Source organism: Hippopotamus amphibius, chromosome 9 (genome assembly GCF_030028045.1).
Source record: "Hippopotamus amphibius kiboko isolate mHipAmp2 chromosome 9, mHipAmp2.hap2, whole genome shotgun sequence".
Classification (NCBI taxonomy): Eukaryota; Metazoa; Chordata; class Mammalia; order Artiodactyla; family Hippopotamidae; genus Hippopotamus; species Hippopotamus amphibius.
Genome location: NC_080194.1, coordinates 119,895,380 through 119,917,646, shown reverse-complemented (window position 1 = coordinate 119,917,646; position 22,267 = coordinate 119,895,380). Strand labels below are relative to the sequence as shown.

Genomic DNA, 22,267 nt, shown 5'->3' with positions numbered 1-22,267 from the left:
GATTTAGTTTCTCAGTGAGTGCTCTCTTCATGGCTTGCAGATGGCCACCTTCTCACTATGTCCATACATGGGAGAGACGTGTGTGTGTGTGTGGGGGGGGTGTCTCATCTTTCTTCTTCTTCTTCCCCTTCTTCTTCCTCTTCTTCTTCTAAGGACACTATCCCCTCATGGAAGCCCTACCCTCATGACCTCATCTAAATCTAATTGCATCCAAAAAGGTCACACCTTCAAATAATATCACATTGGGACTTAGGACTTCAAGATATAAACCAGGGAGAGAGACAGCATTCAGTCCATAACAGTGAATGAAATTTTTACTTGCAACTCCACTTTTCTACAGGTTTTAAAAGACAAATGTATAAAAATAATTACAAATCTATATTAGTGGATAACAATGTATAAAAATGTAATTTGTGACATAACATAAAGAAATTGAAGGAGTTGTATAGTAGTAGAGTTTTTGTATGTTATTAAAGTTGGGTTGCTATCAATTCAGATAGGATTATTATAACTTTAGGATGTTTTATATACCCATGATACCACAAAGGAAATATCTATAGAATACACAGAAAAGTAAAAGACAAGGGATTCAAAATATATCACTAGAGAAGAAACCTGAAAACAAAAGAAGGCAGTAATAGAGAAATTGAGGGACAAAAAAATGAGTTACTTAAAAAATAACAAAATGGCAAAAGTAAGTCCTTATCAGTAATTACTTTAAATATAAAAGGATTAAACTGCCCAATCAAAAGGCATATATTAAAAATGGATTAATAGAAATGATTTAAATATATGCTATCTACAAAACACTCATTTAGATCTAGAGAATAAAAGAAATAAAGACGTAAAAAGTTGAAAGTGAAAGAGTGGAAAAAAGATATCCCGTGCAGATAGTAACCAAAAAGGAGCTGAAATAGCGATACTAATATCAGACAAAATAAACTTTGTGTTCAAAATTGTTACAAGAGATAAAGAAGGATATTATCTATCTAGTGATAAAAGGAGAAAAATCATCATAAATAGCTAAAATTTTTGAAAAAGAACAAAGTTGTAGTACTCACACTTCCTAATTTCAAAACTTGTGACAAAGCTACAGTAATCAAAATAATGTGGTATTGGCATATAGACCAATGGGATAGACTAGAAAACCCAGAAATAAACTCTTTCATATATGGTCAAATGATTTTTGACAAGAGTGCCAAGACTATTCAATGGGTACAAAAGAGTCTTTCAACAAATGATGGTGGGAAAACTGCATATAAAAGAATGAAATTTGACCCTTACCTTAAACTATATACAAAAGTTAATTCAAAATGGATAAAAGTTCTAAATGTAAGAGCTAATACTGTAAGACTCTTTAAAGAAAACAAAGGGGAAAAGCTTCATGACATTGGATTTGGCAGTGCTTTCTTGGATGTGACAGCAAACGCACAAGCCGAGGAAAGAAAAAGATAGATAAATTGGACTTCACAAAAACTGAGAAAGCATATAAATCAAAGGGCATTGTCAACAGAATGAAAAGGAAATCCACAAAATGGGAGAAAATATTTAACATTTTATACCTGCTAAGGAATTAATACCCAGAATACATAAGGAAGTACTAAAAATTAACAACAACAAACCCAATTCAAAAATGGGCCAGGAGCTTGAGTAGATATTTCTCCAAAGAAGGCCAATAAGTGCATGAAAAGATGCTTGACATCAGTAATCATTAGGGAAATACAAATCAAAAGCAATATTGAAAAAAAAAAAGCAATATTGAGATACCGCTTTACACCTATTGAGATGGCTATGATGAAAAAGAGAAAATGACAAGTGTTGGGAAGGATGTGGAGAAACTGGAACTCTGTGCATTGGTTGTGGGAATCTAAAATGGTGAAGCTGCTGTGGAAGTGCCAGTATGGCATTTCCTCAAAAAATTAAACATGGAATTACCATATGACTTAGCATTTCCACTAATAGTGGAATTCTAAAAGAATTGAAAGCAGGAATTTGAATGAGTACTTGTACATCAGTGTTCATAGCAACATTATTCATGATAGCCAATTAGTGAAACCAGCTTAAATGTTCATTGATGAATAAATGGATAAATAAATGGATAAATAATGAAATATTATTCAATCTTAAAAAGTAAATTATGATACGTCACATGTGTAAGTAATTTAATTCATTCCATTTCTCTTGAAACTGAAAGTCTGCTGTGACAGAAACAAATTAGCCATGCCCATAATACCCAAATATTTTCACTTATGTTATATTCACTTTTTGTTGCTTTTTCTACCATTGAGAATTTGCTATCAGTCACATAGTAGCTATTCTCAGCTTAACGCTACTGTCCACTTCTCAAATATCCTGCTACATAATCATTCACTAGTTCAAAATAGATAACTCTAGAATATTTGGAGAAACCACAATTAACAACTTGAAAGGTGCAGACCTCTAGAAACTTATTTCCTTAACAATTCTGTAGGTTCTCTCTTTCCTCACTTAGATCCCCTGTAGCTTTGGGCTTCCCTGTGTGCATCTCAACTAAGTGGCTGAGATAGGGAGAGAAGGATTAGGAAAACAGTAGAGTCAAGAGACAGAATCTAAAACTAGAGAGTTGTGAAAAGTAGGTCCCTTAGTATCACAGCTTACAGCTGCTAGAAAAAAAACCTTAACAAAAGTTTTCCTACTAGGTGATATAATTTCTGGAAATATTGCTAGTGGGCTTATTTGGGGCTGGGTGAAGAGGCAGAAAGAATATACTTTGATCTTGTTCAAGGAGAACAAAATGAAACTGTTCCAAGTCTATAAAAACAAGTAGAAAAGAAAGCAATGGTGTCATGCTCACTGATAAGGAAAAAGTGGGTGTAGCTCATAATCATGCTCACAGATAAAATTATTTGATTCATACATAGTTCTGTGTTCTAACAAAGGAAGATTTTTCCTTCTCTGAGTTTTTATACTTGTGTTCTCATGTACTGCATTCCATATTTTTTCTTCACTTTGAATTTACTTCTGTATTCTGTATTCTGTATCTCAGGTAGTGTTCTTGTGCTGTGGATTGGAAATACTGGTCAAGGATTACCACTTTCTGGACACACTGTTCATCTTCATGCTGTTTGGCTGGTCTGTGATTCCCTTCATGTACCTGATAAGTTTCCTGTTTTCTAGTCATACCAGTGCCTACATCAAGCTCATCATATTTAACTACTGTGCAGGATTTTTCGGTGTAATAGCAGATTTGATAATAACCGTACTACACGGTAAGGACTTAACACAGTCTCCACCTTTCTAGGGGAATGATTAAACAGAAATTGTCTTGAAGATTGGAACATTACAAAGTTGTTTGCTTCTGGGTTTCTGGGAAAAACTCATGTAACACTAATATTTTCACTAACCCAACTCATGTAACACTAATATTTTCACTAACCCAACCCCCTTCCTTTATTGCACAGGATTTGCAGAATATTTATCTTTTTATTTTCCTCTTGACTTTAAGATTAAGGAGAGATCGACTGAACAGGCAATGATCACAAATAGGAGTTTCTTAGAAGACAGACTGTGGCCACTCCTTTATTAAATCAATCTGGAAACATTTAATGTGATCTGTTTTAAGTAATCCAGCTGTCCTTGGTCTTGCAGAGACTGAGAGGAATAGGCTTCCAACCCATTTATTGACCTTAGATCCTGTCCTCCCATGAAAGAATTCCCTGAGCTAGCTGAAGACCTATTATAAAACTCCTTGCACACTTACTCAAGGGGAATATTAAGCCATATGAAAAGTAATTGATCTCTGAATAGTAGACTAAGAAACATGTAGGAGGATTGATGCTTTGGCTCTCATTCCCTGAATTAATCACATTGCTGTTAATTAGTCTCTGTATTCATTTTCTATTGCTACAGTAACAAGTTACCACAAACTTAGAACCACAAACACAGATCTATTATCTTACAGCTTTGTAAGAAGTATGACATGAGCCTCATTGGGCTAAAATCAAGCTATTGGCAAGGCTGCATCCACTTCTGGAGGTCTTAGAGGAGAATTTGTTTCCTTGATTATTGGAGTTGAGGGCAGAAATTCAGTTCCTTGATATTGTAGTCCACATATCAGAATTTTTTTTTGTTAAATGGATAATTTTTTCCTTTCTTAAGGAAAGAATAGCTCATCAGTGAAAGGCCTCAGGCTTGGAGTATTATTTGTGTGAAGTTTTATTATGAATTATAAATTTACTTTCTTCATGAGACAGGGCTATTAAGATTTCTTATCCTTCTTGTGAAACTTTTGAGAAGTTATCTTTTTCAAAGAACTTTTGTATTTCATCTAAGTCTCTAAAGCTGTTGGCATAAAGTTATTCATAACATTTCCTTATGATCCTTTAAGGTCTATTTATAAGTATTGATATCTGCTCATTCCCTCCTGGTATTCTCTATTCACTCCCACTCTCCCATCCTTTCTGTCTGACCAATATTTACCATTTTTTTTTGTCTTTACAAAGAGCTACTTTTTGGTTTTGTTAATACAGTCATTTTGTGTGCTTTATGGATTTCTGTTCTCACATTTATTTTTCTTTCCTTCTGTTTACCTTGGATTAAATTGGCTATGCTTTTTCTATCTTTGTAAGATCAACTAGTACATGATTTTAAACCTTTCTTCTTTGGCATATATAAGCATTTAAAGTATAAAGTTCCTTCTAAGTACTGTTTTAGTTGTAGCCCACACATTTAGATATGTTTTATTTTCAGTATCATTGAGTTAGAAATACTTTATAATTTCTCTTGTAATTTCTACTTTGAGTCCTACATTATTCACCAAATGTTTGATGACTTTCTAGATTTTATGTGGTCATTTTTATTTATGTTGTACTAAAAAATTGATCTCAGTTCATATTTCAGTTTTTTAAATGTAATTACACCCTAGGATAACTTCACCGCTTAATCACCACTGGTCTGAATTACAGAAAATGTCCATGTTCCACTCAAGGCAGTCCCAGGTTTTAAAGCCCCTAAAATATTAGATTTTGATTAGAATGTCCTCATGAAATATTTAAGAGCTCTTAACATGCCTATATGTCACATGTCACACATAATGATTATGAGATAGATACTAAGTCTGACCTTCTATAGGGATTTGGTGTCCTCCAAGAAGTAATTCTAGGATAGCTGATTTGGGATGATTTCTATTCATTTCCATTGTAAGAATAGCACTGTAACTTAATAGGATTATTTGTTTTTTCAGAGACAAGTGCCTGCTTATTAGTATTTTCTGAGGAGAGTTATGCATAATTTAAGGAACACTAAAATAATCTTCAGTCATTATAAATTCAGGATTCTGGTGCTCAGAGCCTTATTATATATTTGCTTAAAATTAGAAGAGATTAAGAGGTGGCCTTGGAGCAAAATAAGAGGATTTTCTCCCATAAAACCTAACAGAGCTCTCCTTAAATGTCATATTAGGGATAGAAGAGCCACCTGGGAATCTAAATGGCTTTATGGAAGAATTTAATAGAAGCTCTATTTTTTCTACTTTACAGCCTCTATAGAAACAACATTGTGGGTATAGAGAAGCACTGGGAATATTTTGCCAGGACCTCTCTACCTCTCTTTTGAGTTTATTGCCTTTCAAAATCTTTTTTTTTTTTTTTTTTTTGCATTACAAGTGTTTGAAGAAGACAGAGACCTTCAGACAGAAGGCTTACCTTGGCCAGGCCACTGCTAGTTCTTACATCCTGGACATAACTTCTCCTGGTTAGAGTATCCTCATCTATAACACAGGAGTAATACTACACATTTCATAAACTTGTGAAAATTAGATAATTAAGATACATGATCTCACTTATATGTGGAATCTAAAAAACAAACAAACAAACAAAAAGCAAATATATAGATGCAGAGCGTAGAACAGGGGTTTCCAGTAGTGGAGAGGTGGAGGAAATGGGGAAATGTTGGTCAAAGGGTACAAAGTTGCAGTTGTGTAGGATGAATAAATCTAGAGATCTAATGTAAAGCATAATGACTACAGTTAATAATTCAGTATTGAATACTGGAAATTTGCTAAGAAAGTAGATTTTGGGTGCTCTCATCACACACAAAAATGGTAACTATGTGAGGAGAAGATATGTTAATTGGCTTGACTGTAGTAATCATTTCACTGTGTGTATGTATATCAAATCTTCATGTTGTACACCTTAAATATATATGGCTTTTCTTGAATTAAATATTTAAATGTTTTTTAAAATATATGGTAGAGCTTTAAAAGCTAAAAAAAGAGTAAAAACAATATATTGACCTCAGCAAAATAGCTGAGTAGGCAGCTTCAAGAAACCACCTCTTCACAGAAACATTAAAAAAAAAAAATCAGTAATGTTCAGAATCAACTCTTTCAGAACTCTGGAAAATGGTCAAAGTTTTACAACAACGAAGCAAATGCTGAATCAAGGGGAAAAATCCTTAACATAGTAAGGAAGATTTGTGGCATTTTTACACACATTTCTCTGACCACCTCTTTAGCTTCACAGCAGTCTTGAAGACATAATCATTGCTTCTAGTGTGGCACATTTATCCCTAGTTCCACAGGGAGCAAAGCAGATCTTTGCAAATTTGGGTGTAAGTCTTTTCTATTCTGTCTGGGAGTTACCTGAAGAACCATGTGAGGCACTCATCTCTGTTTCACCTAACTCAGAACTTGGCAGGCATGAAAAGCAATGAGCATTGCTAAAAACGTTGTAAGGTGGATAAAAAATTCTCAGATGCCTGAGAAAAAATATTACAGTTGAGGCAGAAGACTGCCTAAGGCTAGAGACAATATGTCAGAATTACTTCAGGAAATTAGGGCATTCAAAAGCACCATGCATATGGGGGAATTTTAGACAGCTCCCTGCATGCCAAGGGCAAGACGCTTGCTCAGGAAGGAGCTGTGAAAACCATAAGCTTTCACTTTGCACATCCCTAGACTCGGTGCAAGTCTGGCTGTATTGGAAGAGGGTTACTGCACAGAGAAGTCTTCAAAGATTGGTAGAGTTTTGTTTTGTTTTAGAGTTAGACATTTAAGGAAATTTTTGTCAAACAAGCTAAGGAACAGAGACAACTCATGACAAGGAATAAAGTCTTAGCAAAAGTATTTGGGAAAGTTATTAGACACAATGAAAAGTTAAAAAACACAAACACATGGAGGTGAAACAATATGTTACTAAATAATCAATGAATCACTGAAGAAATCAAAGAGGAAATCAGAAAATACCTAGAGACAAATGACAACAAAAACGCAATGATCTAAATCCTATTTGATGCAGCAAAAGCATTTCAAAGAGGGAAGTTTATATGATACAATCTTACCTAAAGAAACAAAAAAAATCTCAAATAAACAACCTAACCTTACACCTAAAGCAACTAGAGAAAGAAGAACAAACAAAATCCAAAGTTAGTAGAAGGAAAGAAATCATAAAGATCAGAGCAGAAATATTCATAGTGGCTGCACCAGTCTACATTGCCACCAACAGTGTAGGAGGGTACCCTTTTCTCCACACCCTCTCTAGTATTTACTGCTTGTAGATTTCTGCATGATGGCCATTCTGACCAGTATGAGGTGATGCATCATTTTAGTTTTGATTTGCATTTTCTAATAATGAGTGATGTCAAGCATCTTTTCAGGTATCTGTAAAGCTTTTGATTTTTCTGAATGTTAGCATTATTCAAAATAGCTAAAAGTTGGAAGCAATCAAAGTGTCTGTCCACCAACAAATGAATGGATAAACAAACTATGGTATATCCATACAATGGAATATTATTCGGTCACAAAAAAGAATCAAATTTTTATATATGCCACAACATGGACAAAACTGGAAAAAATGTGCCAAGTTAAATAGACAGAAAGACAAATGTATATTTCCACTTACATGAGGTACTTAGAGTAGGCAATTCATAAAGACAGGAGTAGAATAAAGATTACCAGGGTCTAGGGGCAGGAAAGTAGGGAGAGTTATACTTAATGGGTACAGAGTTTTTGATGGGAAAATGAAAAAGTTTGGGGTATAGATAGTGATGATAATTACACTATATTGTGAATATGTTTTTGTCATTGAATTGCATACTAAAATAGTTATAATGATAAATAACAATTATATGCCTTTGATTTTTTTTGGTAGATATATACATATCACATTAAGGATATTACCTTCATTTCCAAGTTTATAAAAAATTTTTTATAACACACTGATGGTGAATTTTAAATTGTTTAAAATTTAATGTTTAAAATATTGTTTTCTTTTGCATAACTGAGATGTTTACATAGCTTTTCTGCTTTATTCTAATGTGGTAATCACTGATTTTCTTTTAATGTTAAACCAACTCTGTATTCCTATCACCAAACCCAGTTATATTATCCCTTATTATACATTTCTAGATCCAATTTATTAGTTCATAAGAAAGTTTTATATTAATGTCGTTTAGACAGATTGGCTTGTAATTTTCCTTTTTTTATGACACTCAGATTTTGATATTAACATTTTACTGGCTTCATACAGAAAGTTAAGAAATAGTCCTTTTTATTTAGTAGAAGATTTTTTTAGTATAAAATTGATGTTATCTAAAGATTTCCGTTTGAGTTTGTGAATAAGTCAAGGATGCTACCTATCATTTCTACATTCAGCATTGTACTGTAGGTTTTAGTCACTACAGTAGACAAGAAAATAATGAAGTAAGTTTTGGAAAAAGAAAAAATAGAACTGTCACTATTTGCAGGTGACACTACTGTGTACATAGAAAATCTAAAATAATTAGAGATAACCTAGGAGAATTAATGAGCAAATTTGGTAAGGTGAGTGTATACAATTGATATACAAAAATAGGTTTTATTTAGGAAATGAAACCTAAGAAGATTACCACTACAATGGTTAAGAAGATAACCACTAAAACTCACATATCCAGAAGTAAACCTAATGATGATGTGCAAAATTTATGGCATCCTAGACCACAAATGTTTACTGCTATTCTACTAACTGTTAAGGTGGAAGAACTTGAACAAGATCAACCCCTCCCATATTTAACAATTATAAGCTATGGACATATTCTTAAAATTTTGAAGGTACTTCATAATGATTAAAAGTAGGCATAAACTGGAACGGAGTGCACACTTGGAGTGAAAAAGCCCTATGGGAGTTTCTCATTATTATTGCTTTTGTCTTAAGGACAGGCCATAGTTTAGAGGTGTGGGGTAGCTAAAACTCTGGTAGAAACCTGCAATGTTAGGTTGAAGAATCAAAGCACACATTTTGAGATAACCATAGCAGGATTAAAAGAAAGAAGAGGACCACAAAGGGTCACACCAAATTCTCTCTATAAATTATACCCAGACCTTTGGCTGCCCTCTGAACTATGCACGTGCAAGGGAGCATACAGTCAGCCTAGCAGAATAAAAAAACTAAGCTAATTTTTCAGTTACCACCCACTGCAGGGGAGATAGAATTAGGAATTTGACTCCATTTAAGTTAATTTCTTGCTAAATCAAAACCTTCAGAAGAAAATAAAAGAATCCAAAGTCTTGACAATATAAAAGTCAAAATGCCCAGAATGCAATCAAAAGTTATTAGACTTATAAAGGAAAATGTGACTCAGGCTGAAGAGAAAAGAAAATCAATAAAACATACTCCTAAATGATACAAATGTTGAAATTAGCAGACAATGATTTTAACACAGCTATTATAACTGTGTTCAAGGGTGTAAAAAAATAAGTATATTATTGTATGGCAGGAAATTTCAGCAGAAATATACAAACCATAAAAAATGGATTATTAAGAGGAAATTAAAATGTCACTGAAGGGACTTAGCATCATTTTGGAAAGATAATCAATTGAGATTCTGAAATCAGAGGAGAGATATTTAAAACTATGAACAGACCCTTAGTGATTCATATGGCCAACATCAAAAAGTCTCTCATACATATAACAGAGCCCCAGAAAGAGAATCAAGAGAATGAAATGTAGAATATAAATTTTGAGACACTATGGATTAAAACTTTCAAAATTTTGTAAAAGATATAAAATTACAGATTCAAGATGCTCAGTGAAACACAAGAAGGATAAATACAAGATAAATATAAGAAAATCACATCTAGGCTATTCACTTAGCCTCCTCCAAACATTAAGAAGATAATATGTGGATAGGGATCACTTTACACCAATCAATTTAACAACTTAGATGAAATGGCAAAATTCCTCAAAAAATGCAGAAATCAGGATAGCCCCCTATGTTTTCAAACCAATCTTCTGACACCAAATTGGTGTCCTATAATTTAATTCAATTCTGACACTAACTACCAATTAGTTAGCACAGACCCCACAGATTAAGGGGCTCAGTGCCACAAGACTTCTCCCTTTTTATATTCCAGAGATAAGCACTGAATCCCCAGAATATCTGCAGTTCTGTCTAACTTGGCTGCAAATATAGGGGTCCCCAGGACCCACTTCAGGTTCACTAATTCACTAGGATGACTCACAAAACTCATGAAAGTTATGAGTATTCATAGTGTCATTATGATTACACTTTTATTATAAAACATCTATCTCAAGAAGTGCCAAATGGAAGGAGATGCATAGAGCAAAGTGTGGGGGGAGGGGGTACACAGAGCTTCCATGTCCTCTCAGGCATGCCACCCTCTGACCACAATGATTGTGTTCACCAACTCAAAAACTCCTTTATATAACTTATCCAACAGAATAAATTCAAGAAAAGTAAAAAGGAATTAAACAATAAGGATAAGATTTGAAACTAAAGAAATAGCAAGCAAAAATACAAGAGTACCAAAAGAACCAATGTTGGTTCTTTGGAAAAAATAATCACAATGACACAACTCCAGTTAGTTGATAAAGAAATAAGTCTACACAGTATTAGGAATAAAATGGAGACATAAATATAGATGCTGTAGACATTAACATGATAAGATGACATGATAGATAATTTTAAGATAACATATTTGAAGATTTAGAATAATTAGATACAATTGTTTACAAAATAACTTTCCAACAGTTTCTCAAGAATAATTATAAAATGTAAATTGTTCTATAAACCATTCTATAAAACATTATTATTTAAAAGTCTTTTCACAAAGACAACATTAGAGCCATATTGAAGTTTTATGAAACACACAAAAATAATTCTAATTTAATTTAAACCCTTCTAGAGAACCAGGGGGAAAAACAGCTTCTCTACTCATTACATGAAGTTAGTATAGCTTTGACATGTTAAATAGAAAAGGAGAAAGGAACATTAAAAGATAAAATCACTCATAAATAGAGATGCAAAATTCTGGAGAGAATATTGCAAACTGAATTCAGCAAAGTATAGAAAAGGTAACTCATTATAACCAAACCAGATTTTTCCTAGTAATGCAGAGTAGATTTAATGGACCAATGGTAGACTCAGAACATATATTAAAGTGATTCACAATATTAATAAATTAATGGAGGAAAATATTGATATATGCAAAAATATCATTAAAAACATCCAACAATGTTTCATTATAACTTTTCTTAATAACTAGATAAAAATTTCCATAACATCATAAAAGGCATTTGCAAAGAAAAAACAAAACAAAACCAATGAATATCATGCTCAATGCTAAATCATTTAAAATGTCCCCTTTAAAATCAACGTGACACCTAATGCCCTGATCAGGGCACTAATAGATAAAAATAAAAGAATGAGAATAGAAAGGAATAAATTAAACTGTCATTACTCAGAGATGACATGAAAATCAGGATATTGTTATCAGTAATATGAGAATGTATAAGGAGGCAACAAAACTGCAGATAGCAATTCTGCTTTTTGCTAGATCCTAAAGAGAAAGTCAGTGTTCAGCCATCATGCACAGAATGGCTATGTTGATTCTTTATGATTTGTGTCCAGTCTGGTTGGTTGAAATTCTACTCATTAATCAGTACACATGCTGAACTGTGAGATAAATATTTTAAAATATTATCCATTACAACACATTTTTCTCAATTTTTATCTTTCTCCCCACCCCAACCATATGGTATCGTTCAACAATTTGTTGGGTAAGGAATCATATTACTCTTTTTTATCTAGGAAGATTTTACTCTACTCCTTTAGAGGTGAGAGGATATTTATGTATTCTACAGAGAGAGACTAAATACTTTATAACATTAGCCACTTGTTATTTATTTTTTTATTTGAAGTATAAATAATTTATGATATTATGTTAGTTCTAGGTGAACAGCATAGTGATTCAGTATTTTTGCAAATTATACTCTGTTATAGATTATTACAAAATAATGGGTATAATTCCCTGTGCTCTGCAGTATACTCTTCTTGCTTACTTGTTTATTTCTGCTTTAGGAGATTGATCCAAGGAAATACTACTGTGATTTATGTCAGAGTGTTCTGTCTATGTTCTCTTCTAAGAGTTTTATGGTTTCAGGTCTTACATTTGGGCCTTTAAACCATTTTGAGTTTATTTTTGTATATTATGTGAGGGAATATTCTAATCTCATTGCTTAACATGTGGCTGTCCAGTTTCCCAGCACCACTTCTTGAAGAAACTGTCTTTTCTCCATTCATTGTAGATTAATTGACTGTAGGTGTGTGGGTTTATTTCTGAGTTCTTTATTCTGTTCCAGTGATCTACGTGTCTGTTTTTGTGCCAGTACCACACTGTTTTGATTATTGTAACTTTGTAGTATAGTCTGAAAGCTGGGAGGGTTATATCTCCAGATTTACTCTTTTATCTCAAAATTGCTTTTCAACTTGGGGTCCTTTGTGGTTCTATATGAATTGTAGAATTATTTGTTCTAGTTTTGTGAAAACTTGCATGGGTATTTTGATAGGGATTGCATTAAATCTGTAGATTGCTTTGGGAGGTATGGCCATATTAATATTAATTATTCTAATCCCAGAGCAGGGAATATCCTTCCATTTCTTTGAATAATCTTCAATTTCTTTCATCAATGTTTTATAGTTTTCAGAGTATCCTGTTTAAAATCGTGTCAAAAAATACTTAGAACAAACTTAACCAAGGAGGTGAAATGCCACTTGTTACTTTTAGCATGTACTAAAGTGGCCAATCAATGTCCAGAATTACATATTATTTCTGGCTACTATATTATGTGTATCTATACCAATTGTTATCCTCTTTGGGGCACACTTGGTATGACTTAACCACTTAGAAAATTTACATCTTAGGAACCTCACTTGTCCCCTATCATCCTTGGCTGATCACCTCTCTTTCGTCAGTGTCTTAAAAATATTTTTTTGCTCAGACATATTTTATCATTATTCCCAATTATCTGAACTCAGTCTTGAAGTCTTAATATCTTAACCCATAACAGATTCCCTAATATATACTCATCAACTAGTATACACATTAATTTAATATTTAGAGAAAACTCAGTTAGCTTTAAGTTGGGTTCTCTGAAGATGTACCTCCTTTAAACTGCTAAAATGTTTCTTATCTCTTTCTCATTGTTGAGTGTGAGGCTAAATTTCCTATTATGACTGATTTTTTGTTGTTGTTGATCACATAGGATAAGAAATATGAGAAATAATCAGTATGTGTTTCTTGTTCACATCAGGTGAGAGGAAAACAGATCATATGGATATCAACTTTCCCAAAAGAATTTTCCTAATTATGTAATTATAAACACAAACTATGCTACAAGACACAGAGATAGTATACTTAGTGGAAGAGTTTTACAAGAATAGTAATATGGCTTTGTAACTTTCTCAGTTTAGTTTGATCAACTTGGGGAGCTTTTGTTTTCCTGGGACAGTTCATTTCATATAAATCATGCTAATGTTATTATCTTTTTAATTACAGACAAGGAAGCTGCTTCTAAAAGCCTCCTGCTTAATTCAATGATGGTATTACCCATGCATAATTTGGGGATGAGCATCAGCCGATATTATGATATCCAGGAGACAAAAATAACATGTACCTCAAGTAAGAACATTCCTCCCTTCATGAATTGTAGTAAAGCAGGTGAGTATTGGGGCTGCCAAAGGCTCATCAGAGTTACCACTGACTAGTCAATTACTTATTGCATGCAGAGAGCTCTACCTTCATTATTTTGAGTCTTCACAGTTACACAAGTTATGTGCTATTATCCTCACTTTGAGGAAACTAAACCTTATACAAAATTGAATGACTTACTCTATTACACAACTTGTATGAGTTAGAGCTAAGATTCACAGTTTATATGCATAGTGCTTTTTTCTCATGAAAAATGATCACCATGGATGAATGGATAAAGAATATGGGGTGTATATATAATGGAATATTATTCATCCATAAAGGAGGAGGAAATCTTGCCATTTGTGACAACATGGATATACTTTGAGAGCACTACGCCTAGTGAAATAAAGTCAGACAGAGAAAGATAAATACCATATTATTTCACTTATAAGTGGAATCTTAAAAGAAAGAGCTCATGGATAACATATTGATAGTTGAAAGAGGTGAGGGATGTGAAGTTGGGTGAAATGGGTGAAGGGAGTTAAAAGGTACAAACTTCCAGTTATAAAGGAAATAATGGGAATGTAATGTACAGCATGGTAACTACAGCTAATAATACTGTATTGTATAATTGAAAGTTGCTAAAAGAGTATATATTAAAAATTCTCATCACAAAAAAAAATAACTATGTGTGGTGATGAATGTTAACTAGGCTTACTGTGGTGATCATTTCTCAACATATAAATATCAAATTATTATGTTATATGCCTGAAACTGTTATATGTCAATTATATCTCAATTCTAAAAAGACATAATCAAAAGGAAGCATAAATAATTGTAAACCTACAGATTCAAGAAACTGAGTAAATTCCAAATATGTTAAAACTGAAGAAATTCACGCCAAGAAATATCATAAACTTTGAAAACTAAAGACAAGGAAAGCAGCTACTGAAAAATGACACCTTATACATAAGGGCAAAACAATTTTTCTAACTTATAGAAGATTTATAACTAGAAACCATGAAGACCATAGGAAGTGGTACATTATTTTCAAGTAAAACAAAACAAAACAAAACAAAACAAAAAAAAAACAATGCTGTCTACTCAAAAATCTATATACATAGGAAATATCCATCAAGAATGAAGGGGAAATCAAGACGTTTTCAGATGAAGAATATCTACAGGAATTTGTCACCTCTAGAAGTTCTAAAAGAATGGCTATAAAGATTCTTTAAACATAAATTAAATGATTGAAGAAGGAATTTTGGAACATCAAGAAAGAAAAAAACAATGGGTGAACTATGTATACTTTCTCCTCTTGAGTTTTCTCAAGTTTAGTAGTTAAAGCAAAAATGATAACTGTGGGATAGTGTTCTCAGTGTATAGTAGGGATATTTAAGACAGTAATAAATGGGGAGGTTAAAGAGATATAAATCATGGAAAAGTTTTTACACTTCACTGGAACTGGTAAAAGGAAGACACCATGATTGTGATGTTATGTATGGACAATGTAATGCCTAGAGCCATCAATATAAGAGGTACATAAAGTGATACACTTGAAGAGTGAAGGGGGGAGGGGAGAGAGAGAGAGTGAAGAAAAGAAAAGGAAAGTATATAATGCAGTTGAATTTTAAAACTGGGTGAAAAATATTGCTTGTTATGTAGGTAAAATTCATTGAGTCCTATACTTAGGTGGATTTCTATATATGTATTTACTATTTTAATACAAAGTTTTTTTAAAAGTAAAAAGGGAAATTTGATCATTTTTACTTCCTTGATAAGCCTACTGCTTTTCCTATCATGAATTCAAAACCTTGTAATTATTAACTTTTTCTCATAAATAATTGGAAAATACCAACCTTTAGGCACTTACAACTTAGTTTAAATGTTAGTGTTCTCTCATAGGTAAAAGTGTTTGCATATGTAACACTACCAGGTGCTTCTTCTGCTCCTGCTCCACACTTTCAGAACCTCTATCTAAAGTATTTTCAGAGGAAAGAATATTTGGGGGCAAGGAGAGCCTCTCCTACTACCGAGTACTCTGATTGGTGTGAATAGGCATTTGCCCAATGGTTTTGACTGTCTGGTATATGTTGGTAATGGATGCCTAGAACTATAGTGAGACAAAACTCATGGTATTAAAGATTTTGCCTCTCAATAGATTTTGAAGATATTTTATGTGACATACAAAGTTGTTAAACATACCATTAAATATATTAATTTTGTGCTTATTTGATAACCATTCCATTTGATTCTATAGTACTTCCTGCTTGTTGACTTCTTAAAGTTTTCTCATTAGGTTAATTTTTTATCTAATCCAATATCTTTTTTGTTGTTGTCATCAGTAATTGAGCGCAGTGTATATACTTTGGAACCAGATACAATTGGAAGATTTTTAATTGCAATGGCTGTCACAGGACTTGTTTTCTTTCTCTTGATTTTCCTTCTGGAGACCACCTCATGGAGAGTGAGAACCTTTGTGTTTCGCTACATTTTCCTTGGCATTTACAAGAAATTTAATAAGGCAAGTAGCTGGGTATGAATCTTAAAGATATCTCTAAGACTAAAAGCATATCTCTATATACATGCCTAACTCCATTACTTGAATAGAGTAATATGAATTAATCCATATTATCTGGGATCTATATGAATCAAAGATCATCATAATTTGAATTTTTGTGGTTATGGTCATTATGGTCTCTTCCAGTCAGAACATGACATTGTAAAATACTTCAATTATAATAGCGAGCTTTCCCTTGAACATCTCCTGTGTCAAAGAACCATTCCCTCCCAAAATTGCTCATTAACCCTAATTTGGTCCCTGGGTTGTTCTAATAACTCCCAGGTGATATTGATTCTGCTGGGCTGCACAATGAATATTTAATGGCAAGCCTTATAGCAGTTCTTTTCAAATTTTTGCATTTGTCAGAATCTCTTGGACTCATTCCTAAATTACAAATTTTTGGTTTCTCTCCTACTGCTAAATAAAAAGTCTGTATAGGAAAACCAGCTATAAATCTATACACAAACCATAAACAAAAAGTGATATATAACATGATGTCATTTGGATAGCATAAGAACACTCAAATGATGTTATTTGAATTTTTTTAAGCTCTGTATTGGAATATAACTGCTTTACACACTACTACCAGCTTTTGAGGTACACAAAAGTGAATCAGCTGTATTTATACATATATCCCCATATCCCTTCCCTCCCATGACTCCCTCCCACCCTCCCAGTCCTGGCCCTCTAAGGCATGACACATCTTCAAGTTGATCTCCCTTTGTTATACAGCAACTTCTCACTAGCTATCTGTTTTACACTTGGTAGTGTATATATGTCTATGCTACTCTCTCACTTCGTCCCAACTTCCCCTTCGCCCCTCCCCACCCAATCCCATGTCCTCCAGTCCATTCTCTGCATCAGCATCCTTATTCTTGCCCTGTCACTGGGTTCATCAGTACCATTTTTTTAGATTCCATATATGAGTTAGCATACGGTATTTGTTTTTCTCTTTCTGGCTTACTTCACTCTGTATGACAGTCTCTAGATCTATCCACTTCATTACATATAGTTCAATTTCATTCCTTTTTATGCCTGAGTAATATTCCATTGTATATATATGCCACATCTTCTTTATCCATTCATCTGTTGATGGGCATTTAGGTTGCTTCCATGTCCTAGCTATTGTAAATAGTGCTGCAATGAACATTATGGTGCATGTTTCTTTTGGGATTATGGTTTTCTCTGGGTATACACCCAGTAGTGGGATTACTGGATCATATGGTAGTTCTATTTTTAGTTATTTAAGGACCCTCCAACTGCTTTCCATAGTGGCTATACCAACTTACATTCCCACCAACAGTGCAGGAGAGTTCCCTTTTCTCCACACCCTCTCCAACATTTATTGTTTCTAGATTTTTTGATGTTGGCCATTCTGACCAGTGTGAGGTAACACCTCATTGTGGCTTTGACTTGCATTTCTCTAATGATTAGTGATGTTGAGCAGCTTTTCATGTGTTTGTTGGCCATCTGTATGTCTTCTTTGGAGAAATGTCTATTTAGGTCTTCTGCCCATTTGTGGATTGGGTTATTTGCTTTTCTGGTATTAAGCTGCAGGTGCTGCTTATATATTTTAGAGATTAATCCTTTGTCTGCTGCTTCATTCACAAGTATTTTCTCCCGTTCTGAGGGTTGTCTTCTTGTCTTGTTTATGGTTTCTTTCACTGTGGAAAAGCTTTTAAGTTTCATTAACTCCCATTTCTTTATTCCTGCTTTTATTTCCATGATTCTAGGAGGTGGGTCAAAAAGGATCTTGCTCTGACGGATGTCATAGAGTGTTCTGCCTATGTTTTCCTCTAGGAGTTTTATAGTGTCTGGCCTTACATTTAGGTCTTTAATCTATTTTGAGTTTATTTTTGTGTATGGTGTTAGGAAGTGTTCTAATTTCATTCTATTACATGTAGCTGTCCAATTTTCCCAGCAACACTTATTGAAGAGGCTGCCTTTTTTCCATTGTATATTCTTGCCACCTTTGTCAAAGATAAGGTGCCCATGTGTGCATGGGTGTATCTCTGGGTTGTCTATCCTGTTCTGTTGATCTTCCTTTCTACTTTTGTACCAGTACCTCTGTCTTGATCACTGTAGCTTTGTAGTATACTTTAAAGTCAGAAAGCTTAATTCCACCAACTCTGTCTTTCCTTCTCAAGATTGCCTTGGCTATTGGGGGTCTTTTGCATTTCCATACAAATCATAGTTTTCTTGTTCTAGTTCTGTGAAAAATGATGTTGGTAATTTGATAGGGATTACATTGAATCTGTAAATTGCTTTGGGTAGTATAGGCATTTTCACAATGTTGATTCTTCAATCCAAGGACATGGTATGTCCCTCCATCTGCTTGTATCATCTTTAATTTCTTTCATCAGTGTCTTAGAGTTTTCTGCATACAATTCTTTTGCCTCCTTAGGCAGGTTTATTCCTAGGTATTTTATTCTTTTTGTTGCAATGGTAAATGGGAGAGTTTCCTTAATTTCTCTTACTGCTTTTTCATTGTTAGTGTATAGGAATGCAAGAAATTTCTGTGCATTAATTTTGTATCCTGCTACTTTACTAAATTCATCGATTAGTGCTAGCCATTTTCTGGTAAAGTCTTTCAGCTTTTCTATGTATAATATCATATCATCTGCAAAGAGTGACAATTTTACTACTTTTCTCATTTGGATTCCTTTTATTTCCTTTTCTTCTCTGATTGCTGTGGTTAAAACTTCCAAAACTATGTTGAATAATAATGGTGAGAGTGGACACCCTTGTCTTGTTCCTATTCTTAGAGGGAATGCTTTCAGTTTTTCACCATTGAGAATGATGTTGGCTTTTGGTTTCTCATATATGGCTTTTGTTATGTTGAGGTAATTTCCTTCTAAACCCATTTTCTGGAGAGTTTTTACCATAAATGGGTGTTGAATTTTGTCAAAAGCTTTTTCTGCATCTATTGAGATGATCATATGGTTTTTATCCTTCAATTTGTTGATATGGTGTATCACGTTGATTGATTTGCATATATTGAAGACACCTTGCATCCCAGGGATAAACCCCACTTGATCATAGTGTATGATCTTTTTAGTGTGCTTTTGGTTTCTGTTAGCTAGTATTTTGTTGAGGATTTTTGCATGTGAATTCATCAGTGATATTGGCCTTTAATTTTCTTTTTTTGTGACATCTTTGCCTGGTTTTGGTATCAGGGTGATAGTGGCCTCGTAGAATGAGTTTGGGAGTGTTCCTCCTTCTGCTATATTTTGGAAGAGTTTGAGAAGGATAGGTGTTAGCTCTTCTCGAAATGTTTGATAGAATTCTTCTGTGAATCCATCTGGCCCTGGGCTTTTCTTTGTTGGGAGATTTTTAATCACAGTCTCAATTTCAGTGCTTGTGATTGGTCTGTTCATATTTTCTATTTCTTCCTGGTTCCGTCTTGGAAGATTGTACTTTTCTAAGAATTTATCCATTTCTTTGAGGTTATCCAATTTATTGGCATATAGTTGCTTTTAGTAGTCTCTCATGATCTTTTGTATTTCTGTGGTGTCCGTTGTTACTTCTCCTTTTTCACTTCTAATTCTGTTGATTTGTGTCTTCTCCCTTTTTGTCCTGATGAGTCTGGCTAATGGTTTATCAACTTTGTTTATCTTCTCAAAGAACCAGCTTTTAGTTTTATTCATTTTTGGTGTTGTTTCCTTCCTTTCTTTTTCATCTCTTTCTGATCTGATCTTTATGATTTCTTACCTTCTGCTCACTTTGGAGTTTTTTTGTCCTCCTTTATCTAATTGTTTTAGGTGTAAGGTTAGCTTGTTTATTCGATATTTTTCTTGTTTCTTGAGGTAGGACTGTTTTGCTATAAACTTCCCTCTTAGAACTGCTTTTGCTGCATCCCATAGGTTTTGGATCATTGTGTTTTCATTGTCATTTGTTTCTGAATATTTTTTGATTTCCTCTTTGATTTCTTCAGCGATTTCTTGGGTGTTTAATAGTGTATTGTTTAGCCTCCATGTGTTTGTATTTTTTGCAGGTTTTTTCCTGTAATTGATGTCTAGTCTCATGGCGTTGTGGTCAGAGAAGATGCTTGATATGATTTCAATTTTCTTGAATTTACTGAGGCTTGGTTTGTGTCTCAAGATGTGATCTTTTTGGAAAATGTTCTGTGTGCACTTGAGAAGAAAGTGTATCCTGTAGTTTTTGGATGGAATGTCCTATAAATATCAATTAAGTCGAGGTGGTCTAATGTGTCATTTAAAGCTTGTGTGTCCTTATTTATTTTCTGTTTGGATGATCTGTCCATTGATGTAAGTGGGGTGTTAAAGTCTCCTACTATTATTGTGTTAATGTCGATTTCCCCTTTATGGCTGTTAGCATTTTCCTTATGTATTGAGGTGCTCCTAGGTTGGGTGCATAGATATTTACAATTGTTATATGTCCTCCTTGGAGTGATCCCTTGATCATTATGTAGTGTCCTTCTTTGTCTCTTAAGAGTCTTTACTTTAAAGTCTCATTTGTCTGATATGAATATTGCTACTCCAGCTTTCTTTTGACTTCCATTTGCATGGAATATCTTTTTCCATCCCTTTACTTTCAGTCTATATGTGTCCCTTGGTCCTGTGTGGGTTTCTTGTAGGCAGCATGTAGATGGGTCTTGTTTTTGTATCCATTCAGCCAGTCTGTGTCTTTTGGTTGGAGCATTTAATCCATTTACATTTAAGGTGATTATTGACATGTATGTTCCTATTACCATTTTCTTAATTGTTTTGGGTTTGCTTCTGCAGGTCTTTTCCTTGTCTTGTGTTTCCTGCTTAGAAAGTTTCCTTTAGCAATTGTTGTAAGGCTGGTTTGGTGGTGCTGAATTCTCTTAACTTTTGCTTGTCTGGAAAGCTTTTGATTTCTCCATCAAATCTGAATGGGATTCTTGCTGGGTAGAGTATTCTTAGCTGTAGTTTTTTCTCTTTCAGCACTTTCAGTATATCCTGCCACTCCCTTCTGGCCTGCAGAGTTTCTGCAGAAAGGTCAGCTGTTATCCTTATGGGTTTTCCCTTAGATGTTATTTGTTGCTTTTCTCTTGCTGCTTTTAATATGTTTTCTTTGTGTTTAATTTTTTTTAGTTTGATTTATATGTGCCTTGGTGTATTTTCCTTTGGGTGTATTCTGTATGGGACTCTCTGCACTTCTTGGACTTGATTAATTATTTCTTTTCCCATATTGGGGAAGTTTTCTGCTATAATTTCTTCAAATATTTTCTCAGACCCTTTCTTTTTTTCTTCTTCTTCTGGGTTGCCAATGATTTGAATGTTGGTGCACTTAATGTTGTCACCAAGGTCTCTGAGACTGTCTTCCATTCTTCTTATTCTTTTTTCTTTTTCTTGCTCTGTGGCAGTTTTTTCCCCCATTCTATCTTCCAACTCCCTTACTTGTTCTTCAGCCTCAATTATTCTGCTGTTTATACCATCTAGAGTATTTTTAATTTCAGTTATTTTGTCCTTTATTGTTTGTTATTGTTTGCTCTTTAGTTCTTCTGAGGCCTTATTAACTGTTTCTTGTATTTTCTCTATTTTGCTATCAAGATTGTGGATCATCTTTACTATCATTGCTCTGAATTCTTTTTCAGGCAATTTTCCTATTTCCTCTTCATTTATTTGGTCTTGTGGGGTTTTTTCTTGCTCCTTTGTCTACATGGGGTTTCTTTCTTTTCTAATTTTGCCTAATTTATAGGATTTGCTGTCTCCTTTCCCTTTGCTGCCTAGTAGTAATTCCTCTTGTTTCAGCCCTCTGCCCACTGTGGTGGG

The 22,267-nt window shown here is 33.8% G+C and overlaps 1 protein-coding gene across 1 annotated transcript in view; it reads left to right on the top strand.

Moving 5' to 3' along the window:
• LOC130861025 (phospholipid-transporting ATPase ABCA3-like) overlaps positions 1 to 22,267 on the top strand; it is a 216,268-nt gene that overhangs the window by 150,298 nt on the left and 43,703 nt on the right. The window contains exons 21-23 of the mRNA XM_057749529.1: positions 3,026 to 3,248; positions 13,811 to 13,972; positions 16,291 to 16,476. Of these exons, the coding sequence (XP_057605512.1) occupies positions 3,026 to 3,248; positions 13,811 to 13,972; positions 16,291 to 16,476 (571 nt within the window). The remainder of the gene's footprint in view (positions 1 to 3,025; positions 3,249 to 13,810; positions 13,973 to 16,290; positions 16,477 to 22,267) is intronic.